We start from the raw sequence: 14,956 nt of genomic DNA, 5'->3' as shown, positions 1-14,956 counted from the left end.
CCTCAGGCACTTAAGCAGGGGACAGGGACATATTTCATTCAAGTCACGGGAACACATTGGGGAAAACAGACTTGCCATTCGTCCTTGATCAGAAACGGTGTGGAAGGGTCAAGCCTCACACCACACAGTGAGTCTGTTTGTTGGCCTGGGTCCTGAAGACTTCCTTTTTCCTCCACAATGACAGCCACCTCAAACAGAAGTCCAGACCTCAGAAGCCACTGGGCACTCGGGGTTGAGAGAAAGCTTTCCTAAATAGTAAGTTAGGACCAATAGGATAGATGGAGAGGAAAGGGAGCCAGACATTGACTCCTGACCTCCCATCTACATACACACATTGCTTTAAAGACAAAGGTGGAGCTGAGGGACTGGACAAGGGCACGGCCAGCAACCCCAAGGCTCTGCAGACCACTGCCACTCCTCCCTCAACACCTGAAAGCACCGCTTTGCCAACTTCCTTGGCTGCCACCACCAGCCATCCCAACACTGCAGGCTGCCACCGTGTGCTGTCACGAGTCCAGCTCCGAGTGTGTTTCTAATCATCGCATGTGGAAATTCACCCAGAGGATGACTAAGCACACAGTACAGCCTGCCTTGATCGGATGGGGGAAGAAAATGACCAAGGGGAATGAACTGTTTCTCTCATCAGAAGGCTGGGACCACGGCCAACCCAGCTGGGTACATGCAGTGACTGACGAGAAACGCAGGCAGAGGTCCGAGGTGGGGTGTCCAGACCACGCAGATGTGTGGGGGTCAGGGGCTGTCCAAGCACCTGGAAGGGTCCAGTTAATCCCAACTAGAAACTGGAAGTTTTAGGAGGCCAAAAGGAAAATCTTGTCTCTGTGTCCTTCCCCCTTTCTCTCAAAATACTCTCTTCCCATTTAATTAGATTTTTTTCAACTTACATTATATTTGAAAAGTTTCAAAAACAGAAACATTGATGGCAACATAAACACTCACGTCCTCACCACTTAGATTTTACAATAAATGCTTCATCATGCGTGCTTCGTCACCTACCTGTCCATGTAGCTATCCTTCTGTGAGCTCCCGATCTAAAACCGTGACTCTTCTACAAAAGAGCATCTACTCCACAGACTGGAACCTCACAGCAAAGAAAAGGTCCCACCTAGAGGAGTGTCACGAGGGACCTGCTTCTGCTTTAGTTTCCAACTACGGGGACTACATCTCCCTATTTCCCCGTTCCTACTCCCACCCCCTACAATATAGTGTCCACCAGGCGCAGCCTCAGGAGAAAAGTCAGGGTGCAAAGATGGCCACCCTTGGCCTCTCCACTCTGTCAGAGCACCTTGAGGGAACTAATACCATAGCTAGAATTCACTGGCTACAGGATCAGACTTATGTACAGGAAAAAGAAAGGAAACGAGTATCCCTAGTTTAATACCTAGATTAGCTCCTCTTCCACAGACAAGGACACAAGTAAGCTCTTCTAACCCTCGTCACCGAAGAGCCTATACAGTGACAGTCTACAGCGGCAGCACTACCACCATGAACTCAAAGGGGACCTTTGAAACAGGTATGGGCTGGGCACCACCTCCCTGTCCCACAGTCATATGTGACCATGCCACAGATATGTCTGCCCTGCTCACAGCCCACCAAGCTCTTCAAAGAAGCCCCTCTCAATACAGGCCCTTCATTTTAAAACTCCAAACATGAAAACTTGTTCCTGACACAGCTGAAGGGATGCCTGTACCCGTTCTGGAGCATCCACTGCGTATCATTCAGAACAGCGGGAGTAAACCACAGCGTGCGGCCGTTGTCTCCGCAAACAAACTTACTGGTGCACAGCTCGCCCGTCCCTTTACGTATTATCTATGGCTTCTTCCTGCTACACTAAGAGTTGTCAACACACAGACCCTATGGCCGACAAAGTTGAAAATATTTATAATGTGGCCCTTCAAGAAAAAGTGTGCTTACCCTTGATCCAGAATAAGCCCCACAGGAAAATTTTTAAAAAGATAATTTAACTTGCACACAATGATAAATGATCACAACTATTACATAAGATGAGACACAATCCAGGTAAGGTGTTTCTTACTCTGAAATTCTCTCTACTCATGTTAACTGTGATCTTGGAGTCCCAGGTACTTACAGCTCTTTGAGATTCTTCATCTTCACAAAGGCATCAAACTGGACAGATCTGATAGCATTCTCTCCAAGGTTCCTGCAAAAAAAAAAAATACTCTTTACTTATGCAAAGAACTCTGGGTACCTTTCAAGTCAGCCCTGTGTTTGAGCTAAGAGGCTCAGGTATTTTTCAGGACAGCCTTGGTTTTGCGAATGAGCCATGGGTACCAGCCAGATGCCCGTGTCCTTCCGTAATTCCAGTGTAAATGGCTATCATTTCACATGTGTTGATTTAAGCATATGGAATAACTCTGGAACCAAGCCAGCCTTAAGGGTAGCATCAAAGCTAGGCTAAGGCTTGCTCCAACAAGTCAACAGGCAAACCTTTCCTGACAGAAATCAAACTTGACTCAAGGACAAAATAAACTAAAAATCAAGTACTGGAGTCATCTGCCTCAGAACCACCACACAGGAGAAAAATCACCCAGCAAAGCCCAGCAAGTGCTCAGCACCGTTAGGCTGTTCTAGTGGAGGTACAGGCCTGGGCCGGGACAAAATGCCCTTGCCCACGTGGAAAGGAGACCAGGGCTGGTGGAGGAGCTGGTGCAGGGGTGAGGCAGGGCAGGAAAAGGAGGAGTGGATTTATCCAAACACCAATGGCATTAATTGGGAGCTCACTGACTGGTCATGTATTCTGTAACTGTCCCCAGCACAGGCAAAATAAAGGCCAAAGTTGAAGCTGACTTATAATGAGAAGGAAGCAGCTGGCGTTTCCATATTGCCTGTTTCTCGATTTACAAAGATGTGATTAAATTGCTAGCAGGCGTCCCCAGCCCTGCATTTGGCAGCCCTGGGGTCAGGGAAGGTCTAGCAAGATACTCACAGGTGCTCCAAGCCTTCCAGTCCCGAGAACGCTCTCTTAGCTACAGACTTGATCTTGTTTCCAAACAGAGTGCTGCAGTTTCCAAACATCCAAAAATGGGGGTTGGGGGGGCGGAGACAAGGGAGGGTTAGAGAAGGGAATACACGATTAGGGCAGTGCCATCTGATAAGTCTGTCCAGTGAGAGGCAGGTGGAAATCTGACCTGTGCTGAGCTGACGGGTCTGAAAAACACAGGCCTTCCCCTTTCTGAAATGAAATACTTTTATCTTTATTAGAATTTAACAGTGATGACAGGTTGGAATTGCAAGCACTGTCCCCCCTAAAAAGGCCCCTTGCGATGTTCAGTGGAAATCAGCTGGTCCAGCCCTGGCTGTTTCCCTCCAAGGACCACCCAAGGGTGAGGGGTGAAGTTCAGCCACGGCCTCAGAGGAGACAGGGGGCTGATCACTGTGTCAATGAGAGGAAAAAGAGTCAAAGACCTTCTTTGGAAGGAAGGAAAACTCCAGAACCAAAAACTACCACCCACCTCTGAAAGCTGCATTCTGGGATCTAGGTTCCCACAGGAGGCAAGAAGAGGGCAGGAGTCCATCGGGATGACTCCCCAACTCTCTGGGGCACCTAGAGAAGGCCCTTTAGGTCCTGCAGGGCCACAGTGTCTTGGCCTCTTTAGCAAGAACCCAGACTGTCAATGAAGCCAATGGGCCCAGGCTCACTAAGTCTCAGACAGACATGTTATCAAAGATCAACCACCACCCACCCATGAGAAGAGGCTCCTGCTTCCAGGCAATTCCAATCTCAACCTTAGCAGTAACTGTTGAGTTTTCTTAGGAACCAAAATTTGTTCCTGCCCAACACACAAAGAAGAAAGGGGTCTTCTTCCACTAGGCTGTGTAGTGCAAAGAAAAGTTTTTTTCTGGACAGAGGAGGGACAGCAGCTAGAACATGTTGGACACTGGGAATAAAAAGAATGAAGTTTCAGTTTTTCCCTCCTCATTATCAGGTACTCTGATGAGAGCCCACCAAGGTGTTCCCTCCACCTCCTATTGGCACGGGAACTGTCTGCCAGTGGACACCCGAAGGGAATGTGGCAGTCAGCTACATGGGCTCTGCAACTCTTGGCGCACACTGGGATAATCTCCAGGGCTTGTTAAAAATGGGCTGCTGGGAGTCAGCTCCCGGGCAATCTCAGACTCGCCAGATCAGGGACAGCGATTCCTAGGCAGCCCATGCAGGTGGTTAGGGCAGAAAGCCAGTGGAGAAAGCCAGCCTGGTTCAGCCCCCCTCATGCAGGGAGCAGGTGGGGGTGTGTCCTCGTCCAGGATCCACTGAGAAGCAGGAGAAAGATCTCTACTAATGGTCAGTTCCACCTTCAGATCTGCATTAAGACTGGGACCCAAAAGAAAAACCAGCAAGCACCAGACCTCCCTGGATGGACAATGGAAGGAAAGATACCCTTGAAGAAATCTAAAGATGGCAGGGCAGGCCTCACGGTCCTAGCTTCAACCTAACTGTAAAGGGCCCCAGGACCACCCAGGCAACTACAGGGTGCTGCCTTGAGGAAGAGAGGGTCAGTGTGGACTGAGCCAGGCAGAGCCAGGAGCACTGCTGGAGGGGTTTTCTCAGCCTGCTCCCCGGGCACCACGAGCCCACATGGCCACTTCTGAGGGGCTTCCCGATGCCCCCACTTTATCAGGAATGGACTCTTCTCTCAGGGCCTCCAGTTAAGCAGCCCTACCATTAACTCTGAGTTCAGCCTCCAGACAAAGCGAGCTCTGTTTCCTGCCTCTGGAGGTGAAGGGGAGCACAAAGGCCAAAGATCCCTTTGCCTTTTCTTTCTCTCAAAGGAAGTCTGCGTGGATGTGAAAACAATCTCATCCTGAATTTCTGCAGCCTGTCTCAATCTGAAGCTTTTTTTTAGAACAAATAAACCAAGCACATAGATACTGGTGATCGTGCTCACTAGCCTCCCTCCCTTTCCCAGCAGACAGGGCATAAACCCCACTCCCCCAGAATGCCGCCCACCTCACATTACTCAGCTCCCCAGGCCGAGGCAGGTCCTATTAAGTGTTTTGAACTGTAGTGAAATCTCCCATAAACTAGAGCCAGGAAAAAGCTGTGCTTTATTTCATCCATTAAATATTAGTCACACTGACCTATTTTACAATGAGGGCAGGCTGTTATTTCTAATGATGACAATAGCAATAAAACAAATTCTCAATTAGGCAGGGACTGATCACACTGGTGGCAGATAAAAACAGGTTGTTACAGTTTCCCAGCAGACATGCTGAGGGGTGTGGGGGCTAGGGCTCAGCCAGCAGATGGTGAGACCCTGATACAGGCTGCGGTGTGGAGGAAGAGCTGGACTCTGAGCTAGGAGGATGCTCGTGCTGTCCCATGTGGTTGTGGGCCACTGAGACTTGAGTCTGCCTGATCTGAGGCTCCCAGAGAAGGGACAGCTGGCCAATCTGTCCATACCACGAACTCAGAGCAGTCACCCTGGGAAGCCACCCATCAAGTCCTCTCATGCATCTCCTGGCCGACACAGCCAAGGGCTCCCACAGGTCTTTGAGCTCTTGCTAAAGCCATCCTGCAGGCCCTGAGGGTGGGCAATACTAAGGTGTTGCCTGTGATGACTGAGAGCAGCCTCTTTCCCCCCGACTGTCAACAATGAATACTGTTCTGTGAAGGCTGGGAGATCTCCCTTAACGCTCAATCAGGGACAGTACCTACCCAGGGCCCTCTCCACCCTGCAGGAATCAAGAAGCGTGGCTCTATAATCCAGTGCTCCATATTGTCCTCAAAACTGCTGTTCACACATGCTACCACCCCTGTGAACTTCCCGTGGAGTGCCATGGAGAGCACTACACCCATGGGGCAGGCCCCTGCATCACCCACTGCACACAAGAGACTGAGTGCTCCTAGTCTGTGCCCCAGAAACCCTCCCTTCCCTCCTCACATCCTAGGACACTGCAGGCCCCCAGCAGGCTCCACAAACATTCAGAAAGCGGGGCGTGGCGTTGGTGAGTATAATCATCACAGGCAAATAAGGGAGAAGGACCTCTAGGAACATTCTTGCCTTGCCAGGGTCTCCAGTCTGAAGACCCATCCAAAATGGCTGTCCAGCAGCTGCAGAACTTACAGGCAGGGACACATCCACCCAATCTTCACAGACGGAAGCATCTTATGGCTCTGCTTCTCACTGTTCTTTTTTGGAAAACATTTTAATTTAGGTCTGGCCTCTGGTATGGTAAGAAGGACCCCAGGTCCTTGAATAACTGAGTGAATACCAGAGGGTTCCTAACTTCCCATTCTAAGGTAGATCCTTGGAACATCATCCCTCAGGTGCTTCAAAGGTGAACCCACACCAGGTCCACAGGACTCAGCACTGACTACAGCCCACATGGGTCAGAGCCATTCTCCATGCCAACATGCTCCCTACTTCTAATGGACCCCAGACTGCCACAAGGCCACTCAGATGGGGCAATGTGGTGTCACTCACAGACATGTGTCTTGGCCATGCCACAGAGCTTCCAGGCAGTGCTCTGAGAAGGGGAGAGATCAAAGCCCGCCCTCCCTCCTGCCTTCCCTCCTACAATGTTTACTCCAAACCTTCCAATATGCCAGGCACAGTGGCTTTTAACCAGAACTGGGCACCAGAATCACAGAGAAGCATTTGCTTTCCTTTTTTCCATTTAACTTGGACGACCTCGCACACCTTCACGGCAGATGAAGAGTGCCACCTACCCCACATCCCTATCACACAGCTGCAGCCACCTCCAACCCTGCCAGCCTTACTTCATCTTCCCATTCCCAGCCAGGCCAGGCGACTGGGAATCCAAACCAGAGGCATCACACCATGTTTTTTAAATTCAAGAAGAGGAGGATTCTTTTTGTTTTTGTTTTGTTTTTGCCAAATAACTATGATACCATCTCACCTAAGTAACTGACTGCATCTATTTAATCACATGAAACAGTTATTGTCATTGTCTCAATTTCCCCCAATTATGTGTATCTCTGTTTTTCCGTGCACCGCCCCCCCCGCCAATAGGCACAAAGCCTCCAGCCCCAGGATTCTGATCAGTGGGGCTAGGTCAGGGGAGGCTGAACACTCTGTTTTAAAAAGTTCTCTAGGGTCTCAGCAGCAGGTCAGTGTGGAACCCACTGCTTTGGGGATCCCTTGTTAAAAAAGCACAGTGCAAGTGAGGAACACGGGGGCTTGTGCTAACTGTGGGGCCTGGTCCAGCAGGACGAAATACGGAAAACACCGGGAACGACTGCAGGCGGTTTGGTTAGGAAGGCAGTCCAGGCTGTGGACGCAGCCTGGTTTATCCAGAACCAGAAACCCTGGAGCGCCAGCCACACCTCACATGGGAGGAAAAGCCTCCTGGAAGCCATGATACCCAGCAACGGCCCCAGTTCCTGAGGGACATGCCCTGCAAGGACCCGAGGGTGCCAGCCCCTGTCCCACCCACACCTCTGTCAGTTACAGCTAAGGTCCTCACAGTGAGGCCTGTGCTAAGCGGTTGGCCAGGTGCCCCCCCAGCAGCTGCCAAAGCCCCAGCTCCGGGCTCCTCCGCCCCACTTGTCATGCTGTCCTGGGCAAAGGGGTCAGGAGGTGGGAAGGAAGGAGCATTTTTTAGGGAAGAAAAGGAAGACTGACAGACATTTTTGCCATACGGTTGGAATACAGGATGCTCAAGAGAAACAATCCTCAGAGATCCCAGCTTTTTTTTTACTCAGGACTCAGAGACAAGAGGTATGAAAACTCTACTTTTCAAAACAAATCAGAAACAGTGACTATACAGACTGTTCCCCCCACAGGCGTTCCCTAGGGCCCTGCGCTGCTGCTTCCAAATGTTTACTTTACACTCTGCCGGGCATGCTGTCAGGGAGGGGACAGGAGCCGTGGCTGTCTTGTCTGTATCCTCCAAGCCCCCTCTGAGAGGCTAGTGAACAGTAGTAACGGCTCCACTCCCTGCTCCTGCATGTTGCTTGGGCAGCATCTGCAGAAAGTGCTGGTGAGATGCAGAGAAAGGGTGGGACAAGGGAGCCCCAACCCGGGCTGTGGGGCCACACAGGCGAATTCTGACCCTGCCACCCATAAGCTGGGTGGTCTTGGCAAAATCCCTTCAGCTATGTTTCTTCAACTACAAAAAGGCTGCATAACAGCCTGCCCTCATGAGACTGTTCTATATAACACGTGTGCCTCAGAGAGTAATTGGCAAATTCTAAGAACTTAGAAAAACAAAAATACCAGACATTTTGAATAAAAAATAGCTACTACATTACCGGTAGTAAATTATTGTTTTCGTTTAAAATTATGATCTATGACAAAAACACTGATTGAAGACTCACAATGTTCAAGAGGTACTCACCTTTAGACATTTCATACAATTTCTAGAAACTGAACAAGATGGCAAGACTTCTTTGTGCAAAGAACAACAAAAAATTTGGCTATTTTCACATCAGTCATAAATGAAATGGTAGAGAAGCTCCAAAAGGCCTCCAGACACCAGATCTTAAGCCCTAAGGAAATTAATGCCCAGGGCATTATGAGACCACTGGCCAGAGAGAAGCTGGGATGTCTCTCACTCTCTTATCCATATTTTTCCTCCCAAATAAAAGAAGACAAATACCAGCCAGGTCCTCTGGCAGGCCTAGAAGGAAGGAGGCATGGCAGGAGCCAAGAACCGTCTTCACATGCAGGAGCTCCCAGAACTTCAAACAGGAGATACTCACAGCTTGCTGAGGCTGTCAAGTCCCATAAAAGCACCACTGGTATCTTCTATTGTGCCCGAAATCTCGTTATGGTCCAGATCCCTGGGGAGAAGACAGAAAGACAGCTCACCATCCAGTTCTCAACTTGTTCTTCAACATGAAGGGGAGGATAAACTGACACCCGAACTGCCACACTGAAGCTGAAACATTGAGAAACATTCTAGGTGCCCCGCTGTGATGTACAGTCAAGAGAAGCGTGACCACTGAGCCACAGGAAGCCCACGTTTGTACCCCATGTGGCACGGCCTGGTTTTCTCAGCCTTCACACAAAGCTGACACACACTTTGAACAAGCAGCTTCCCTAGCTCCCTCCGTGCACTGCTCCCGAGTTGGCTGAGGCCAAGGCTAGGGAAGGAGGGTGTGCAAACAGCGCACGAGAAAGCCTCGTTTGTGTTCCGTCTCAGAGAACAGCTGTCTGGCCACTGGCACCAAGAATCAGACTGTGCCCAGAATCCTTCTTCTGGACTTGACCAAGAAACTGCAAAGAGCACACGGAAGGAAAGGGACAGTGAAGAAAGGGGCATGGAGCCCACCCAGGGGTCACCTCCATGCTGGCAAATGGTTTTGGAGCCGAGCCTCCATCCTTTTACAGGGCCTGCACAGACCCTGACTCTGAGCCAGGGACGACATCTGGGGGCTGAGTCAGACTTGTGTCCCATTTTCCAGGATGAGAGGATGAGGCCAACTTCTCAACCCAGGCTCCTCCAACAATGCGAATCACAAGGCCAATGATTCAGCTTCCTCCCACAGCTTCTAAGGCAGGTCACAGCTCCAGGAGAGAAGTTCCACCTGGCAACCAGGCTCCCATCTGCCAGATGGTTGGCCCTCCCCAACTCTCTACAAGGTTCTCAGTACCTACACCCTCTTCTTCCAAGCCCTTGCAGATGAGGGCCAGGAATAGAGAGGATGCTGCGCTTGGCTCCTGGGGGCCTTTGGAAGGACTCCACAGTGCCAGTAGAGAGGGAGCTCTAACCACAAAGTAAAATGCTTGCTCTGACCTTTATTTTACAGTAAGAAGCTCAAAGAGCTGAGATTCTACTGCTGGAAGGGACTTTTTTCGATGGGGTTCCTCCTTATTATCCACAAGCTGAAACACTGGGAGCTAGGGCTGTGGCTTTGAGTGCCTGTCTATCCGCTCCCAGCCCTGGCTGCCAAATCTTCTCTCTTCTTCCCGGCCCACTCAGTCAGAGTAGCCCTAGCCTTGTTATTCAGGCCTTGCAGGGGCTCCAGGCTGACCTCAGCTTGAATGGCCTAGCATCTGGGCTATTTCACGCGCCCCAACAATGGCTCAGCATCAAAGCCCACTCTGCCCTTCCACCAGGTGCAAGTGCAAAGGTCTTCCTCCCTGACATGGGAACAGGCCCTCTTTCTGCAGTGGGCTGGGCTGGAAGGAGGCCTGAGAACCCACCACTACTTTAAGTTTGGGGACATTATGCCAATAGTTATCTGGAAGTTCTCTAAAGCCAACAACTAAAAACTTTTAAGTCCCAGAAAAGTATCCTGTAGCAACTTGTAGCAACTGTACCTAATTAGAAGTTTAGAGAGAAATGACATTCTTCCCTCCATTTAGGCTGAAGGAAAAACACAGGATCCTCTAATTCCCTGTCTTGGAAATGGGGCCTCCTAGACACAGGGTCCCCAAGAGATGAGCCACAGCATTCCCTTGGTCCACACAGAAAGCATTCAGAACTTAAAATGGAAGTGGCAGAGAGAGGACTCGAGATTGAAAGACTGACCACACAGCCACCGTCCTGGAGACTGCTCCAGCACTCAGCACGGGAAGCTTCTCCCAACCACAGGCCCCTGTATCCCGCAGGTGGCTGTGAGAATTAGTGCCCATTAACCTTGAGTCATCATCACTCCATAGGCACCACCCTGGGGAAGTGAGGGGCATTTTTTTGCTCAACCAGTTCTTTATTGGTTGACTACATAAAAAAGTGTGAGACTATACCCATAACAGGTCAGTTTTAGACCCAATTCTAACTGGCAGCCAATGAAAGGGACTTCAACAAAGCAGCTAGCTGGCCTATACTGCCTCCCAGCCAGGACCCCTTCAATCTCTCAACCCCACGGTGAAAGACGTACAAGACGCGCAGGTTTTTGAGTCCCTTGAAGGCACCTTCTGCGATGTGGCTGATGGAATTGTGGCTGAGACGCAGGATGCTTAAGCTACTGAGGTCAGCCAGGCTCTCCTCATCCAGCCGGGTGAGATTGTTGTAGGACAGAATCCTGAGGAAGAAAAGGGGAAAGCAAATGTCACCTTCAGGTTGTATGAGGTCACCCTCTTCTGATCAGCAAGCCACGGCCAGCTGGGTCTCAGTGGGAAGGAACACGCACACAAGAGTCCCGAGGGCAAGACAGCTGGAAATCCACTGGGACTGTGACTGCTGGAATGTTCCTGGAGACCAGGAAGTATGAGGACTACACGAGGTCATGCAACTCAAGAGCGCTCAAGGTTCCAACCCCTTTGTCTCAGCACCCATGGCCTGTCCTGATCCAGGCTACGGAGGACCTTTCACATTAGGGGCCTGAGTCTCTGGACAGGACCCCGGGGTGTGCCCATAGTGAGCAGGGTGGCCCAGTTAGGCTCTTCACATCGACCAGCAGAGGGCACCACTAACCACCACCTGAAACAAGCCTCACAGCACTTCCTGCCTTTACCTGGGCACCACCCATGGCACCAGAGTCTCCTGTCCAAACTCCTAGGATGACATCAATCCCCCTCCTCCCCTTATAAGCAGGACACCTTCCCTGAGCATCCAAATCAAACCGTCCTTCCTCTCGGCATGCCTCCTGCCTCTCTGACACGGCCCTGCCTGGGTTGGTTACTTGGCATGTTAAGTCATCTATTGTTGAAAAATTGGAAATTTGGTCTGGGGCAGGAATATAGAAAATAAATTCAGAGAAGATTAATATGTTTTTAAAGGCAGCAGGGAGTGACATTCTTTCCCTCCTGGAGAAATAAGTCATGTTGTCTGTCAGTTGCAAAGACTTGGCAGGAGATCAAAATTACATCCTCACCTGCAATTAAAGAATTTAGCTGAAAGGAGGGGCGGGAATGTGCTGGAAAGCGGTCCTGAACCAGGACCCAAGGTTCCCTGGGTGATGGGCAAACTGCCAGGCTGCTGAGGGCACACTGCTGTGACCTCCTCTGCCCCTTCTAAAGGGCACAGAAAACAGCCTCATACTGACCACTGGCCCTTCACCACCACTGCCTCAACCCCAGGGCTCACACCCCCTCCAGCAATTCAGAGGACTGTCCTTCACCTTAGCAGTTGGACTGGCTCAGGTCTCAGGGGACTTAGAAGACCCCCTCCCGCTTCCCAGGCTCCCAGGCCTGGGTGACAGAGAACCATGGGTCCTGGGAGTTCCCAAGTCGGGTCATAGCCTGAGCAAACAGTTTGTTAGGAGCCACCCAATGCCACACGAGAATACTGTGCAACAGCACTGCCATGGAGGGCTCCAAAACTAAACCCAAAGGGTTAACACTCACATGCACACTCACTGAATCCAAGGAAAGTAAAAGGGAAAAGGAAAGAGGCAGGACCATTGATTGTTGCTTTAGGGAATGATGGATTCACTGAAATAAAAACTCCAGGTCAGTGCAGGGTGTGTGGGGGAGGGAAGCAGAGGGAGGGACATGGAAGCCAAGATGAAAACACTAGCTGCAAGACTCAACAGTACATTTAAACACCCCCAAGTTTGCCTGGTGAGGTCGAGAAAGACCAGACACACAGAGGATTGGCACTCATAACAATTATTTGCTTCAGTGGCTGAAATTTTTTCCAACAGTCAAGTCTAGGGGAAAAAAAACCCACTAAACCTTTTTTGAAAAAGTAAAAAGACACACTGGACTAAACTCGAATTGAGAAACCTTGAATACATTAAACTGAAATAACAAATACAAGAATCCACTTTCTTCCTCCAAAACAACCACTCTTCTAGACATGGGACATGAACAAAGGGACATAGCTATGTCCTCTGAGTCCCTAGTAATGCTACTTCCATCACTAGTCACTGACCCTGCCATGGCAGCCAACCCTGCCCAGAGAAGTCCATCACTGCTGGTCTCAGGGACCTTGGACACCAGCTCAGGAGGTCCCAGTCCCAGCTGAGGCCCATCTGGGAGTCTCCCAAAGGGATGAAGGGCTGTCCATCTAAGTGAAGTGTGAGCAGTCACATCAGCACAGGAGCCTTGCCACCAGGCCAGGGGAACACGGGGTGGGGAAGGGGGAGGAGCCTCTGGGGCAACTGTCTACGGGCAGGAAGGCAAGACTGCAAGGCTGTGCGAATCTTCCACTGTTGGCGTGTCACCATCTCTCAAGTTTGAGCCCAAATAAGCCCTTCACTAAAGAAGTCCGTGTTACTTGCAGTCTTTAACAGGCAACAGCTGCAAGGAGAACATGCCAGCAGGCTGCCCTGCAACACCAGAGGACTCGGCCCCAGGGGCTTTCTCCAAGCCCAAGGAGGCCCCAGGGCTATCCCTAGGGGATGCAGAGAGGAATCAAGAGGGAATCAGGAAGCAGTCAAGCTCAAATCACTGAGGTCTGCTGGGCCTCAGGGTCCTGCTCTGGGCCTGGTGGCTGGGCCCTGGCCTCCCTCTAGAATAGGCAGTGCCTGCCTCTGAGCCCTCCCACCTGAGCCCACCCCAGTCCACCATGCTGTGGGACAGGCCAGGCCTCCAGCTTCCTGGGCTCTGGAGGGTCCCCTACAGGCAGTGTTTCTATACAGCATGGCGCAGAGCAAAGTAGGACAAAACTCACAGCTCATGTAGCTTCTGGCAGAAGCTCCAGCCATCCCGGCTAATACGGGAGATGGAGTTGTTGCTGAGGTGCAGCTGGTGCAGGGCCGTGAGGCCGTAGAGTGAGCCGCTGTTCACTTCCACCAGGCTATTGTACTCCAGGTGCCTGCAATGATAGCCACACGCAGGATGAAGGTGGAAGGTCCTCTGGTTCTCATTCACCCCACTGCATAGGCAGCAATAAGCTGGCACCGAGGGTCAAACACCAAAGATCCACTGGCTGGCACCAAGGATCTAACGACAGTGCATTAGAGTATCGTGTGGGTGTGCAGGAGGAGGACAAGACAGGCAAACCAAAACAGACTGTAGGGAGTGTCCAGGCCAACCTAGAGAGCTCAGAAGGCAAGGGGAAGCTTCATTTTCAGCTGAACACAAGGTGAACCAAGCACAAACATGGGCAGAGGAGTTGAAAGCAGAGGGCAGAGCCCACGAAAGAGAAAGAAGAGAGAACAGGAGGTGGCTTTCATCATCACCCCCATTTTACAGATCAGAAAACTGAGGCTGAGATTCCATGGACTAGCAAGAAACTAGGGCCAGAATTTAAACCCGTGTTTGACTAACCCATGTTTGACCACTGCACCAAGAGACACGGCTTTAGCTCTGGGGTCAGATTACTTGCATTTAAATCCCAATTTTGCTACTCTGTGGGTTGAATGAACCTGAACACATAGAAAATGGAGATATCCAAGAGTACTAACCTCATAGGTCTGTTATGAGAAGGAAACAAGAAAATAAATGTCAGAATTTCAGTGCTCAGAATTTGTCTCCCCCCAAGTGTATTAAGTAAGAAGGTAGCTAACCAGTTTCTTGACCCTGCACACCTGGCTGGGGATGGCTCCAACCTTGAGAATGAAAGTTAGTCACTCAAATACTGCCCACATTCAGTATTACAAGGGCTTTGGGAACCATGTTTTTTGCTCTTATCCATCTCATTCTCTGCTGCTGCACAAAAAGCAAGCACTAAATTTATAACAAACCTCTAAGGCAATTAATCACCTCCAATTTACATGAATTTGTTCAACATAAAAACTATATGGTATGCACTGCTAACTGCATTTTCTTCATAAATTCTCTTTTTATCTCGGCCCACCCAGCCCATAGCCACTTAGATTTCAAAGCCTGAAGTTATAGTTTAAGGATGTCAAGTAAAAGTGTTCTTAAATATGTAAAAAAAAAAAGTATAGCCAGTCAGAGGGGGACATCAAAGAGAGGGAGAAGCAAAACTGTAGTGCTAAGGCCCTCACTTCTGTGTGTACATGTGTGTGAGCATGTGTGAGAAAGAGGCATGGTCCATGAGACACAGCAGAGAGAGCCAATGGAATGGGAACTAGAATTTTTGCTTTTTGTTTAGGTTGCAAAGATAACAAATAAAAGATAAATGCAGTGACATCACTCCCAGAGACTGGAAGGGA

At 50.2% G+C, this 14,956-nt stretch overlaps 1 protein-coding gene across 1 annotated transcript in view; it reads right to left on the bottom strand.

Annotated features, from left to right (window-relative positions):
• The window catches only part of LRIG1 (leucine rich repeats and immunoglobulin like domains 1), a 102,831-nt gene that overhangs the window by 9,553 nt on the left and 78,322 nt on the right, over positions 1–14,956 (bottom strand). The window contains exons 7-11 of the mRNA XM_024556617.3: positions 13,507–13,650; positions 10,829–10,972; positions 8,705–8,785; positions 2,966–3,037; positions 2,108–2,179 (exon numbers count right to left, since the gene is read on the bottom strand). Of these exons, the coding sequence (XP_024412385.2) occupies positions 2,108–2,179; positions 2,966–3,037; positions 8,705–8,785; positions 10,829–10,972; positions 13,507–13,650 (513 nt within the window). The remainder of the gene's footprint in view (positions 1–2,107; positions 2,180–2,965; positions 3,038–8,704; positions 8,786–10,828; positions 10,973–13,506; positions 13,651–14,956) is intronic.

The sequence above is a fragment of the Desmodus rotundus genome, chromosome 8 (genome assembly GCF_022682495.2).
Source record: "Desmodus rotundus isolate HL8 chromosome 8, HLdesRot8A.1, whole genome shotgun sequence".
NCBI classification, from domain to species: domain Eukaryota; kingdom Metazoa; phylum Chordata; class Mammalia; order Chiroptera; family Phyllostomidae; genus Desmodus; species Desmodus rotundus.
This window is presented reverse-complemented; position numbering and strand designations above follow the sequence as displayed.